The sequence below is a fragment of the Cryptomeria japonica genome, chromosome 1 (assembly GCF_030272615.1).
Source record: "Cryptomeria japonica chromosome 1, Sugi_1.0, whole genome shotgun sequence".
Classification (NCBI taxonomy): Eukaryota; Viridiplantae; Streptophyta; class Pinopsida; order Cupressales; family Cupressaceae; genus Cryptomeria; species Cryptomeria japonica.
Genome location: NC_081405.1, coordinates 601,200,740 through 601,214,120, shown reverse-complemented (window position 1 = coordinate 601,214,120; position 13,381 = coordinate 601,200,740). Strand labels below are relative to the sequence as shown.

The 13,381-nt window shown below is 37.7% G+C and overlaps 1 protein-coding gene across 2 annotated transcripts in view; it reads right to left on the bottom strand.

The window, feature by feature from the left end:
- Positions 1-13,381, bottom strand: part of LOC131048140 (ubiquitin carboxyl-terminal hydrolase 14) — a 145,799-nt gene that overhangs the window by 107,312 nt on the left and 25,106 nt on the right. For both annotated transcript variants that reach the window (XM_057982013.2, XM_057982012.2), the window contains exon 6: positions 6,648-6,742. In XM_057982013.2, coding sequence (XP_057837996.2) covers positions 6,648-6,742 — 95 coding nt within the window. The remainder of the gene's footprint in view (positions 1-6,647; positions 6,743-13,381) is intronic.

Sequence of the window (13,381 nt, the reverse complement as noted above, 5' to 3'; positions counted from 1 at the left end):
ATACCAACAGCAACGGTAGTGCGTGTCGCACGATCAACAATAGAACACTTATGTGTACTGAAGATGGCATCAAGCTGAGGAGAATGTCGCATAATCTGACTCATAGAGAGAAGGTTCAATTCCATGCCAGGAACGTAGTACACATTGAGAAATATGAGATTCCTCCCACAAGACTGAATCTGAACGTTGCCCTTGCCGACAATCACCTCCTCCAAAAATAACTGAATCAGTATAGGGAGTGAATTCTATAAACCAATCACGCCTGTGAGTGAAATATCAAGAAGCACCAGAATCAATATGCCAAGCAGAAGATTTCACATGGTTTGCAGGTCTTTTAGCCATGAAGGCGTAAAAGGCAGACTCTTTCTGCTCTGTGTGCTCAGCAACATTGGCTTTCGGCTGAGACCCTCCCTGCTTTCATTGTTCGGAAGCTATCCGAGTGCGACAATCCTTAATCAGATGGCCATATTTGTGACAATAATTGCTTTGAACCTTCTTTTTCGAGCCTTCCTGTGACTGACTAGAGCCTTTTGACTAAGAGAACTGAGATGACTAAAATTTGCCTTTATCCTTGTGAAAGGATTTGGCTGCAAATGCTTGCTCAGAGGAGGATGAAGTGGCACCGCTACCAAACTGTTGTTTCCAGCGATCCTGCTGCAGAAGTTTGGTGCATAACTCTGGAAATTTAGGATCAACATTCGTAGACGTAATGTTGAGAGTCTCTATGAAGTGCTCGTAGGATTTTGGTAGATTTTTGAGGGTTATGACTACCATATCCTCTTCCTCCATTTTCCGACCAATAGCTTCGAGTTGATCTCGAATGTCCTGTATCTTTGTGAGATGCTCTTGTAAGGACATGCATTCATCCATCATGATGGAGAACAACTAGTTCTTTAGAAAGAACGCTCGGCTTTTGTCGAATGTCTCATGCAACTCCTTCAGATGCTTCCAAATTTCTGAGGCTGATTGACCAGAAGGAATCTGAGGTAGCTGGTCATCTGTGACAAAGAGCTTGACAAGCATGACAGCTTCCCTATTGCAGTCATCAAATTTGTCTTGATAGGCTTCGGCTGCAGAAGGACGAGATTCTTTTCCCAACACAAGATCATCTAGGCGGCGATATTCGAAGATTCTCAACATACGCTGCTTCCAGGTGTTATGATTGTTGTCGTTGAATTGTTGACTGCCTTCCAATATCAAGTTGGTCAATGACGCCATCTTGCACGTTTCCCAATGCACAGAAAACAAAAATCAAAGAAAAGGCGATAGAATGGAATGCAAAGCACAAATCCCAATGCAAAAAACAAAGGCAAGTACAGACTTCAAAAAAATTATGTACGGCTGGCATGGATTTAAAGAAAAAAATTCAGTTGACCGAGAAAAATCCAAAGACAGCCCATAAATCCTTGTGAAAAACCCAGAAAGAATCTGAAATCGGAATTGAAATCTGTTGGCACGAAATTCAAGGCACGGAAGACGATGCACACAAAATTCTGAAAACAACCCAATTGAGCTCTCAAAAAACCCACCAAGAATCTGAAATCAAAAAAAAAATCGACTTGATCTGAAGGATATAAAACCTTAGCCGAAAAAAACAAAATCCCTAGGCAGCCATGAATGAACCAGATCGAGCCTAGCAAAAAAGGTGATTTTCAGAAGAAAATATCCGCTCGGCGAAAATAAGAGGATAATCTGAAGCACAAAATGCGACGAACAGTCACACGCAGGTTGAATGAGGGTGAAAAAAACGCGATTTAATGAAAAAAATCGCAAGAAAAAAACTACCTAGAAAACCGACGGGTCGCGGATGGCAGAAGTCACGCGGGCAGAGTGAACAAGTCGATGGAGGTCGCGGGGCGCGTCGCTTAGGAAAAGACGCATCAAAAATAAAAACCCGTGATTAGCAAAAGAACAAGCCCAGAAGAACCTTGAAAAAGATTTTCAGAAAAAAAAGCCCAAAAATCATGAAAATGTTTTCAAAAAACTAAAAAATTTCTTTCGAAAATTTTATTGAAAAACACTAGTATTTTCTAAGAAGGCTCTGATACCATATTACGAAAGTAATTTGGTAAAAATGATTGTTGTATTTACGAATGATCATGAAGATCATTATAAAGAATTACAAAGAATCTCAAAATAGAAAGATTCTAATAAGAAACTAAAATTACGATATCTTACAAAATTACGATATTTAACATTATTGAGCATTAATAACTAAGGAAACTATAATATTAATAGTACTTGATGGCAGGCATGTCAGATCTTCACCTCTCGGCCCTTCCCGCTTTGCAACCATTTCTACCCAATTCAAAACAGATTAACTATATGAATATGTCATCACATTTTTATCAAAATAGGAATGCAGTTAATTTTACTTAAATTGGAAAGCACCTCAATTACTTACAATAATCCCTATATAATTTCAGCAAAAAATATATAAGGCATTTATAAATCATACCACACTTCCACACATAGATTCACTTATTATAGGCTGATAATAATAATTCAGATTTCTGCTCTTGATCTAGATCAGATTATTTATTTACTGATTTCCTTGTTTTCTCCTTCCATTGATGCCTCCCCTCTCAAGCAAATCTCCTCCTTTTTATATCTTCAATTGGTTGGGTTTATACCTCTTCACTTGGAAGGGATGCATCCCTTCAAAGAGAGTCGCTTGTCCTTAAGTAGTCACTACCTTTCATTTATCAAATATTGCCAACTAGTATGCTTATTGACTATGGCCGACAAGTATTTGCTAACTAATATTGCCAACCAGCATTAGCTTGGGGCAATTTGTGTCGTCGTGGTCTCCAGGACCACACCATCTGCACAAGTTCTGGGGTGTTTCCTCTTTCTAGCAATCCCACGCAAAGTGTCCCCACTGGTTGCAGGCCCGACACTGATTCATTGGTCGTCCTTTGGCATCATACTGCATTCGACTCCGGCTATTGTTATTATTATTGTTGCCTTTCCCTCCCCTTCGGTTACCTCTGTAACCGCCAAATGATGTCATGGTGTTGGCTTGAGGCTGGGATGTGCCCACTGTAGCAGAGGGTGATGGTTGCTCCTGGGTGAAGAGCACCTGATTCCCTCGTGTCTTCATGTTGTAAGGACATTCTTTGGTGGAGTGTCCCAACACTTGGCAAATGTCACAGAAGGCCTTTTTAGGACAGGTACCTATTGTATGACCTTCCTCCTTACACTCCGTGCACCACACTTCCTCATTCTTACTGGTGCTTCCCTTCATACTTTTAAATTCCTTCATCATGCAATGCATGTCCTTTTGGAGTGCTTGCACCTTCTTGCTCGACCCTTCATTGTTGCTACTTCCCTCGGAGGAGTCCTCCCCGAAGGATTTGTCTTTCTTCTTCCAAGATGTCTTGCCTTCACTTTCCAGGTCCATTACCCGGTTATAGGCATCTTCGTAGGAGGTGGGTGGTACGATTTTCATTTTCCTCCTCAGGGACGATTTCAAACCCTCCACAAACCACCTTTTCTTTAATCCATCTTCAGGTTGGTTGTCCATTTTTCCCAGCAATTCCTTCAGGCGCCGACTATACGCTCGGACGGTCTCGTTTTTCCCTTGCTTGGTACTCAGGATTTCTGCCACGATTTCATTGTCGTCCCTAAGAAGTCGAAAGTCTATTTCGAAGGCTTTATGTAATTCGTCCCAAGTTACCAGCTTCGTTTTATCAGCATCGGAGTACCAGTCAATGGCTACCCCTCGTAGGGTGGCGGGGAATTGCACCACCCATTCCGCCTTGTCGGTCACGCCATTGGCCGACCAGATTGTTTCACACGTACGACAATGTCGTACCAGGTCTTCTTTCCCATCTCCATTGAACTTAGGCAATTTTTGCCGATTAGCCATCACGCTCCTTGGTGGCGGCCTATTTTGCCCTCCAGAACTCGAACTCGACCCTCCAGGAACTCCTCCAGACACTGGTCCTCCAAAAGGCACTCCGTTGAGATTTGGTACGTTGGGTCCCACCAGATTACTTTGACTACCAGGGTGTGATGAGCTTGAACCGAACAGATTGCTTCTACTACAGTGCCCTTGTGTCCTCCTAACACCTTCGGTCGCACTTGTATCCTCCGCCTCTCTGTTCTCGGTCTCTGTCTCCTCTTCTATCCTGGTCTCTGTACCTCTAAATGGTGTGTACGACTCTACCGTACTCCCGTCGCCAATCTCTTCCAACGTGAGGGAAAGGTCCCCCAACCACTTTCTGGTGGTTTCTATTAACACAGAAACTTGGCCTTCGCCACTCGAGCCATCATTACCATTTTCGCTTCCTTCTTCAACAAGTTTCTTCAATCGTCACCAACGTTCGGCTTGTTGTTCAAACCTTAGTGCCCTCACAGCTGCCCCGTGCCTGTCTTCTTCTTGTCCCTTCAGCACACAGTTTCTATCCTTGTTCAGCATCATGAGCATCAATTCCTTCATTCCGTAGGGTTGAAGGTTCGTCAACGGCTTCTGTCACGTTCCTCCCTCTCCCGCCGACTCCTCTCTTCGAACTGCTATAGGATTTGTTGTCGACGGTTCTTGCGGTAGGTTTCCTCTTGGCAAGTTTGTAGAGCAAGAAATGCTTGTGCCAACAAGCTAGGCAAGTTGTTCATCAACCGGTTTACGGTTGAACTTACGTCAAGGGCACTCCACACGGCACTTTCAGGGACGTCCTCGGCCGTGGCCTCCCTCCGTACGTAAGTTTCGATCGATGTTTGTAGGATGCAGGTGAAATCCCTTGTCAGTGCTCTCTCTCCTTCGAACAACTCCTTCGGCTCTTCCTCGGGATTACTACTTGTCCCCTCGCTCACTGGTTGTCCCATTATCGTCATGCCATGTAGTATGTTCCCGTCGTTCCAAGTTTAATTCAGCAACGGCGCCAAATGTTTGCCCTCTAGGCGAACAGTTTAATACATGCAGACAGAATACTTAACAAGAAAACAGTAATGCCATAGATACCAGACAATAATATTAAACCAACAGAAAAGATACCATTTCATTCATAATCGTGATACTGACAAGTTACATCACATGGTCTATAAAGGTACCGAGGGGGTGCAAGGGACAACCGTCGCACTCGTAACTACCAACCCTCGGTTACATTACTAACAAAGTACTTCCTAATTAATTACTTTTTATTTCCGTATATACAATATTACCGCCAACAAAAGTATCGTTGGTTTAAGCTGGAGAGAACACCTTCTAAACAAACAAAGTTTACCTCATACAAAGCCTGAAAAATTATTTGAATGCCACTAATAATTTCGTTTCAAGGTCTCAAATGTTTTATGAGCTTTCTTTTTCTATAAAATCAGATTTCAGTTTCAAGGTGTTCAACTGACATATCATCATATTTTCAGATTTCAGATTTAGATATTTCATTTATAACAGCAGATTATTGGTCATGATTATCAAATCCATACGCTTCTCATTGTTATTATTTACAAAATGACTTATTGGATGGATGTGTAATTGGAGCTATTTAACAAATCCATAGTTATATCAAAAATAGATTTAAATCACCATGTTTTTGCTTTCCAATTAAAATTTTCCATGGTACTCTAATAATATTCTTTCAGTTAATTCTTACTTGATTTAAAAAATTAAATAAGGAACTCAAATTTCTTCAATTCATGGCAGTTCTCTATTACAGATACTCCAGGCTTGCTAAAGCTACATAAAAATTATAACTTAATAAAATTCCTCATAATAACAGGTTGTGGCCATCATTTTATAAGATAAAATGGCAAAGGTAATTTTTTAAGTGACTGCCAAGTGAGAGAACAATGTTGGTGCATATGACACCCTTCGTGCAAGTATTTCACAAGGTGATTATTTTTCTATTTACCTTATATATTGGTCACATAAGCATACAACTCTACCCCCTATAAATTCAAACCTATGATCCCCACTTTGGGGTATACAGCCTTACCTCAACAGTTGTATCCAACATGCTGCCAGGTCTAATCAAAATGCTGCCAGGTCTAATCAAAATGTTTGCATGGTACTATATAATTAGTCTTTTCTTGATTTAGAAAGTTAAATGGTAATCTCTTAGTTTTGAATTTTTAGTTCATGTAAACTCTCTATTAGAAATTATCAAAGGTTACATAAAAATTATACAGTCCACAAGCAATGTTGCAATTCTAATTTGCATTTATGCAACACCAAGCCCAATTTTTTATCAGTCATAGAAAAGAAGGTTAACAGGTTAATTATTGAAAGTTCTATCCTTTAAACAGTTAGTAGAGCGTTGATAATGAAATAGAGTATTAGCTATTCAGTTCTGTATTATAATAGCCCAAAAAACAAAGGCCAAGGTCAGCAGATGGGAGCTGAGAAAATAATCATGTTCCTATAGTCGTTATTTATTTTATAACATAAAATTGTATTTAAAACTTGATTATTTCAACCATCAGACAATATGGTCACAGCTTCCCCTTGTATAAAGCCAAAAGAAACTAAATTTACACATTTACAAGAATACAATCAAAAACCAATGAAACAAAATATTTAACAACCATAAGCAAAACTAAAGATACAGGCCAATCCTAAAGGCAAATATAGAAGACATAAATTTGCCAACAAATGTACTGTTAATCTATGAGAGCATCAATTTAAAAATTAAATAAAGACAACTTACCTTTTTCAACGATGAAAAATCAATACCAAAAAATGATAAATGTTGAGCTAAAAAAGGATCCTCAACTGCTTCATCCTCAGGGTAAGAGTAAACATCTAAGAAATCCATCACAATAAAACAGAAGTATCAAATTTTGAAAAATCCATCCCTAACCATTTCATCACAAAAGGTTGTCTATAACCAAAATAAACAAATAAGGCCATGCATTAAAAACAAGTGTAGCACATGTTGCATTGTGAACAAATAGTTCTTTAGAGCAATTGAAATCTTGTTTATCCAATAAATGGTGCTCCCATGAACACTTTAGGTATACAGATTTTAAATCTCTTTGAGATTGACAAGCTATGTGCAAAATAAGTATTTTGCAGATTGTGAGATTGACAAACTATTTACAAAATGAATATTTTGCAGATTGTGTAGATAATATCAAATGCCTAGATGCAATCCATTGATGCAAAACAAATCGATCGTGCACACCACTAAAGCAATAGCAATTGTCAGGTTATGCGTTAAGTTTAAGTGTTCAAGGCTGTAATCACGTGAAACTGCTTGCATAAAGTGTAGGCAAATAAGCTGGGCAATTACAGCCAATTTTAAACTCTAACATCAAAAAATATAAAATACAAGACTTTTGAATGTAAACAAGCGAAAAGAACATCTTTTACAATGTGATTGGGCCTGTAGAAATGCAAATATTAATTAGTGTTACACAAACAGAAAATGACATAAATGTGTGGAGGATACAAAAGACGAATACAAATAAGATACCCCAGCTTTACCTTCAAGTTGTCATTTCTAGGTGAATAGAAACATTTAAAAAGCCAAATCAGCAAGATTTTATGCTAATGCTAAAAATAGAGTACTCACATCCACATGTAGGAGGATGATGGCAGATCTAAGCAATGGCGAATTCAGAAAGACATTCAAAGGTGCCGAATCATACAATATTATTTTTTTAAATTTCATTAACAATCATCTACCAAGACATTTTTGGAGGGAGTTATTTTGGTTGTTTGAATTTCAAAAGAAGACAAAACACATGGAACCATATCAGCCAGAAAATTCAAGACAGCCAACAAGACTCGCACATGGTGAACAGCAACAAGGGCAAAAGCCATGCATAATGAGGTTACCATTTTTTCTAGTTTGTATTTTTTATTATACAACAATTTCATGAATACAGACAAATTGTTTTTAAAGTTCAATTTAGCAAATTCATCAATACATCACCCGAGAAGGTTAGATCCATAATCAATGTCTATAACAGATTTGTGGCTATGGCTTAAATGATTGGTACTGTTGTTTGAGAAGTGAGAAAAAATTAAAGGATTTGAAGCATTGGATCACCCCAAAGGTATTTCTGGATTGTCAAATTTTCAAATTTGCAGAACTCTATCACAATGATCAAAATACATGGAAACGCCAGTTTGAATCTGTCTGCGAGGTTGGTGCCTCAAAAGTGTATGGCAATTGTTGTTTTTGCACTTTCTTACAGTCACCCCAATGGTAACATTCAGTTGATGAAAGGCAGTACTTTTTTATGCAAATCAAAGATCAAGACAGGTTAAAAAACTTCTTGTGATAGTTTTGGTAATACTTCGAGGATCTAATCTGCAAAAGATGTCATTTATTTGGGAAATGGATAACTATTTCTTTGAAGACAAACTTCTCTCTGTTCAAGAGACAGTTATCAATTCCTTTGAGGCATTTTGAATATCATTCAACAAATACCAATTTATTTTTCTAAGTTTGTATATATCTTATTGAAATAATAATTGATTGTTGTTTTTAACAAAGGAGACGAAGGATATCCTTAAATAAGCAATTACAAGAAAAGTTTCTAAAACAGAAACGAAAGACAGAAAAGAAACATTCTAAATAAGAACCAACTACGAAAAGGAAGGATCCTAAACTAACTAATTGAACGACCATTTCACAAAATAACTTTAATACCCTCCCTTAATGGTCATTCTACTAACTACCCTACAGGTCATTTGGCCACAACTGCATAGAAGGCTAACTCCTCCTCTTCAGAATGCTTTGCGACATGAGCCTCTTGCTGAGACCCTCCCTAGTTAGACTTCTAATCAGCCAACCGCTTTCTGCAAAACCTTTGTATATGACCTAGTTTACCACAATAGTGATGTGATATTCTTCATGAATTTCTCATCAAAGTTGCTTTCTCCTTTTTACTGAGTGGACTTCCCTTTGCCTTTGTCGTTGGCAATAAACACTTGTTCCACATTGGTCATGTCACAACTGCTACCAAATTGGTGTGTCCACCTGGCTTGCTACAAGAGCTTATTGCACAACTCGTCAAACTTTAGGAGAGTTTCAATGAAGTGCTCATAGGATCATAGTAAGCTTTTCAGCATAATGACCACCATATCCTCTTCTTCCATCTTGCGACCAATGGCCTTCAATTGATCACGAATATCTTTGATCTTCATGAGATGATCCTACAAAGACATCTTGTCATCCATCATGATCGAGAACAACACGTTCTTAAGGAAGAAAGCTCTACCTTTATTTGATGTCTCGTACAGATCCTTCAGGTGACTCTAGATCTCTTCAGCAGTCTTGCCTAGCGGCACTTCTAGAAGCATCTCATCGGTGACCGATAACTTCAGCAACATAACTGCATCACGGCTACACTCATCAAACTTGCCCTGGTCTTTGCCTGCCACTGTGGGACGAACAGTATTACCTAGAAGAATCTAGTCTAGACACCGGTACTCAAAAACTGAGAGCATCCTCTTCTTCCAAGTATTGTTGTTCTTGTCGTTGAAGCGTTGATTGCCTTCCAACATGATGTTGATCAACGACGCCATCCCTCCCATTTTCCAATGACACAAAAAAATGAGATCAACTTTAAAAAACTTCGATTTTTGTAAAATCATCAAAAAAGGCTTAATTTTTCCATCAAAAACCAATCAAAACCTTTGACGAGCAATTGGCACAAATTTTGAGGCAATCAGCCCAAAACTTAGAACTCCTAATTTTATTGCAAAAGTCCGTCAAAAACAAAACCCATGATTTTGTCAAAAAATAAAAAAAATTCTGCAAAAATTAAAATACCCAAGTCTAAAACCCTAGGCATCGAATATTGCAAGAAACCCACGATTTTTCCGAAAAATCGTGCCAAAAACCAAAATAAAAAACAATTAGAAATCCAATATCAAAACCCTAGTTTGCCAAAAATTGTGATTTGCAAAACAAGATCAGATGACTCCCGTCAAGAGCCACACATGCAAATTAATCCTATCGTTGCGCGCAGAAAAGAATAGACTACAAATGGCGATTTTGCAAACCCTTTTTTTGCATGAATTTACAGAGAGAAATTTTGTGATTGTTCCTTTACAGAAGACAGCGATGAGCAAGTGAAACCCCGTCGTGAGCACCAAAAAAACAAAACAACCCAATCGCATGGGTGAAAAAGACCAAGTCACGGAAGGAACAGATCGTGTGGGAAAAGAAAATCCACACCCTTCACTCCATGCACGAGAGACACATGTTTTCGAAAAAATATCAATCCATGATTTTTCTAATAAAAAAACCTTTGTGATTTTGATCAGAAAAAAAAACCACAATATCACAAACCCTTGCACTCAGCAACGCATGAAATCTCAGACAAACCTTCAGAACAACCACGCGATGTCCCTCAAAAAAGAAATCCTTTTAAAAAAAAAATTCCAAGTAACAACACCACCACGATCTTTTCATAAAAAATTGTAAAAAAACTTATGAAAGTAAATACCCACGAATTTTTTCATCAAAAAGACTTGAACCGCTCTGATACCATGAAATAATAATTGATTGTTGTTAAAACAAAGGAAACGAAGGCTCCTTAAATAAGCAATTACAAGCAAAAGTTTCTAAAATAGAAATGAAAAACCGAAAAGAAACATTCTAAATTAGAACTAACTATGAAAAGGAAATATCCTAAACTAACTAACTAAATGACCATTATAAAAACATTACAAAATAACTTTAATACTTGCGGAAGAAATAAAGAATCTAATCTCTCAAAAATGTTTTTTCATTGCAATTCCAAAACTTCAGGATTGCAGTCATTTTTCTCCCTGAACAAAGAATGGTATCTCCTAATTATAAGAGTATGTTGAACCTATTTATTGGTGTTCCAAGAGATGAATGGATCTGCAAGTCATTACAAATCTGAAGGGCGCTTTGCCTGCAAAATAAAAGCTCCTTTTATGAATGTGTTTATAGACTTAATCCTATTTTATCTTTATTAAAGTAATATTGTAATATTTAGCTTATAAAGGTCATTTAAGTCATTTAGTTAGTTTTTAGTAACTTTCTATTCTGTCTTTGGTTCTTGATCATTTCTCTTATGGAAAGATCTTCTATAATTGCTTATGTAAGGAGTATTCCTCTCCTTTGTTAATAACAACAATCAATTATTATTTCATGGTATCAGAGCATAGGTTCTTTTTTTGGAAAAAAATTTAATAAAAAAATTCATGGTCCATTTACCAAGAAATTTTGAGCGAATTTCTACAAAAAATTTATCAATTTTTTTAAAATAAAAATTGTGGAGGTTTTTGGTGGATTTTCTATAGAATAAAATTCGTGGTTTTTTCTAAGGTCTAGGGTTTTTACTAGCAAAGTTTTTGAATGATTTTTATCAAAACATTGTGATTTTCTTTTTTAGCTGCTTCTAGTTGAAGGTTTTTTTGGGTCGTTTATGCCACTTTCAAGTTCATGCAATTTGAGGAATTTTGTAGGCATCAGTGGCATTGTGCAAATTTGTTTTGTTTTCTTTTTGAACGATTTTTAGAGAAAAATCGTGGGTTTTATCTACCTCAACTGATTTTTTGTCCGCGTGTTGGTTTTTCCACTATGAGTTGGATGATCTCCAGCTTCGTTTTCGACGCATCAACTCTACTTTTGTCTTTTGTGTGACGTGTAGAAGTTGATGGTACAACCACAAGAGTCCAAAATCATCTGCAAGCAAAACACCTATCAAACAAAAGAGATCAAGTAAAGATTGTATTGATGATGTTTGTTATCTTCTAGATATGTCCGTTGCTCACTGGATATGTTTGTTGTCTTGATAACAAATAGATAATATTCATTGAATGTGTGTCTTAGCAATTGCATTGGCATTACATATATATGAGACTCTAGCCATCAGTTTGCCTTAGGTCGGCTAGGAGTCTAAATTACAATACAAAAATATAAGTTGGCGCCAAAACCAAATAACCCCACATGTTAGGCAAGATAGGGTAGAGTTAACAAAACGTGCAAGATAAACCCACAAGTCACATATGCATCATCGCTCAAATAGGGCCTGCCCTTAAGGTTCACAAGTTACATTAGTATCTATTTGGGCCCAGCCCAATTACAAGCTATCCAAATTGGGGCTCAGCCCTAAACATTAATCAATTATATCAATACAATTAATTTTAAGGCCAAGGGCCACATTAAAATTAATTACGCTAGGGATTCGACCTAGCTACATTTCAACACTCCCTCTTAGCTAGGGAGGATCCCTTTACACCATGACCGTGCTTCATGGCCCTTTTTTTACATGATATCCATCATGCATTCCCACAGATACATCATGGATTCCTTTCATGATATTCACCATGCATGCCCACAAAGGATGAATTCAATATACATCATGGACTCCTTCCATGATACCCATCATGCACACCCGCAGAGGATGGATCCAATATACATCATGGACTCCTTCCATGATACCCATCATGCACATCCGCAAAGGATGGATCCACCTTGCATTGCCCGCAGAGGGTGGAAGAGGTCTTACACCTCAAAACTTCTCTATAGAGAAGTATAAACTGTCACCTTGCACTCTGCAGAGGGTGGAAGAGGTATTACACCTCAGAAACTACCACCTTGCACTTCGCAGAGGGTGGAAGATACACACAATGTTATCATAGGAGCCGAAAAATCCCTCTTGGCCAAAGTATATTTCAAAGAAACAAGGAACACATGTTAGTTCTCTCATAGAATCATAATCAAGAACATCCTTGCAATAATCAATAAATTCATAACTGATTTGAATTCAAATGGTGAGCCATACTTCTCACATCCAACACTAGAGATATCAATTTGTTTGTAAATCAGTTTTCAACATCAATGGTTAGAAAACAGCAACATGTTTAAGCTTTACTAAATATAATCAACAACAATGCATTCACTGAGGATTATGAGGAATATGTAACTCCCTCTTAATCCTTATCTAAGTAATAAGTTCACATGATTCAAAAACTAGTTAATTTACTCCTATAGTTTTAAGAATCTATCAACTATATCCTTAATTGAAAGTGTGAGTTAAAAGCTTGTATAGGCTTTCATATCTAATCCCGATGGCACAAGCTGATTTGATGTTGGACTCCTTAGGCCATGAAAGAACTCTTCCTTCAGAAAGTACAACCTGATAACCTTTATCTTCTAGAGCAGATATAGAGATAGATTAGATTCCTTTTTATTCCAGGTACAAACAAAACATTACTGAGATGAAGGGAAATACCAGAATCTAATTTTAAGGAAGTAGAGCCAAAACCTCTTACTGCATAACAAGCATTGTTACCAATAGTCACATGAAGGTTGGACTCCTTCACCAAATCTAAGAGATGCTCCCGATAGCCTGTGATGTGTCTAGATGCACCACTGTCAATCAGCCAAGTGTTACTGTCTGACTGAACATTGCTTGACAACGCTGAGACAAAGAGGAAGTCTTCATT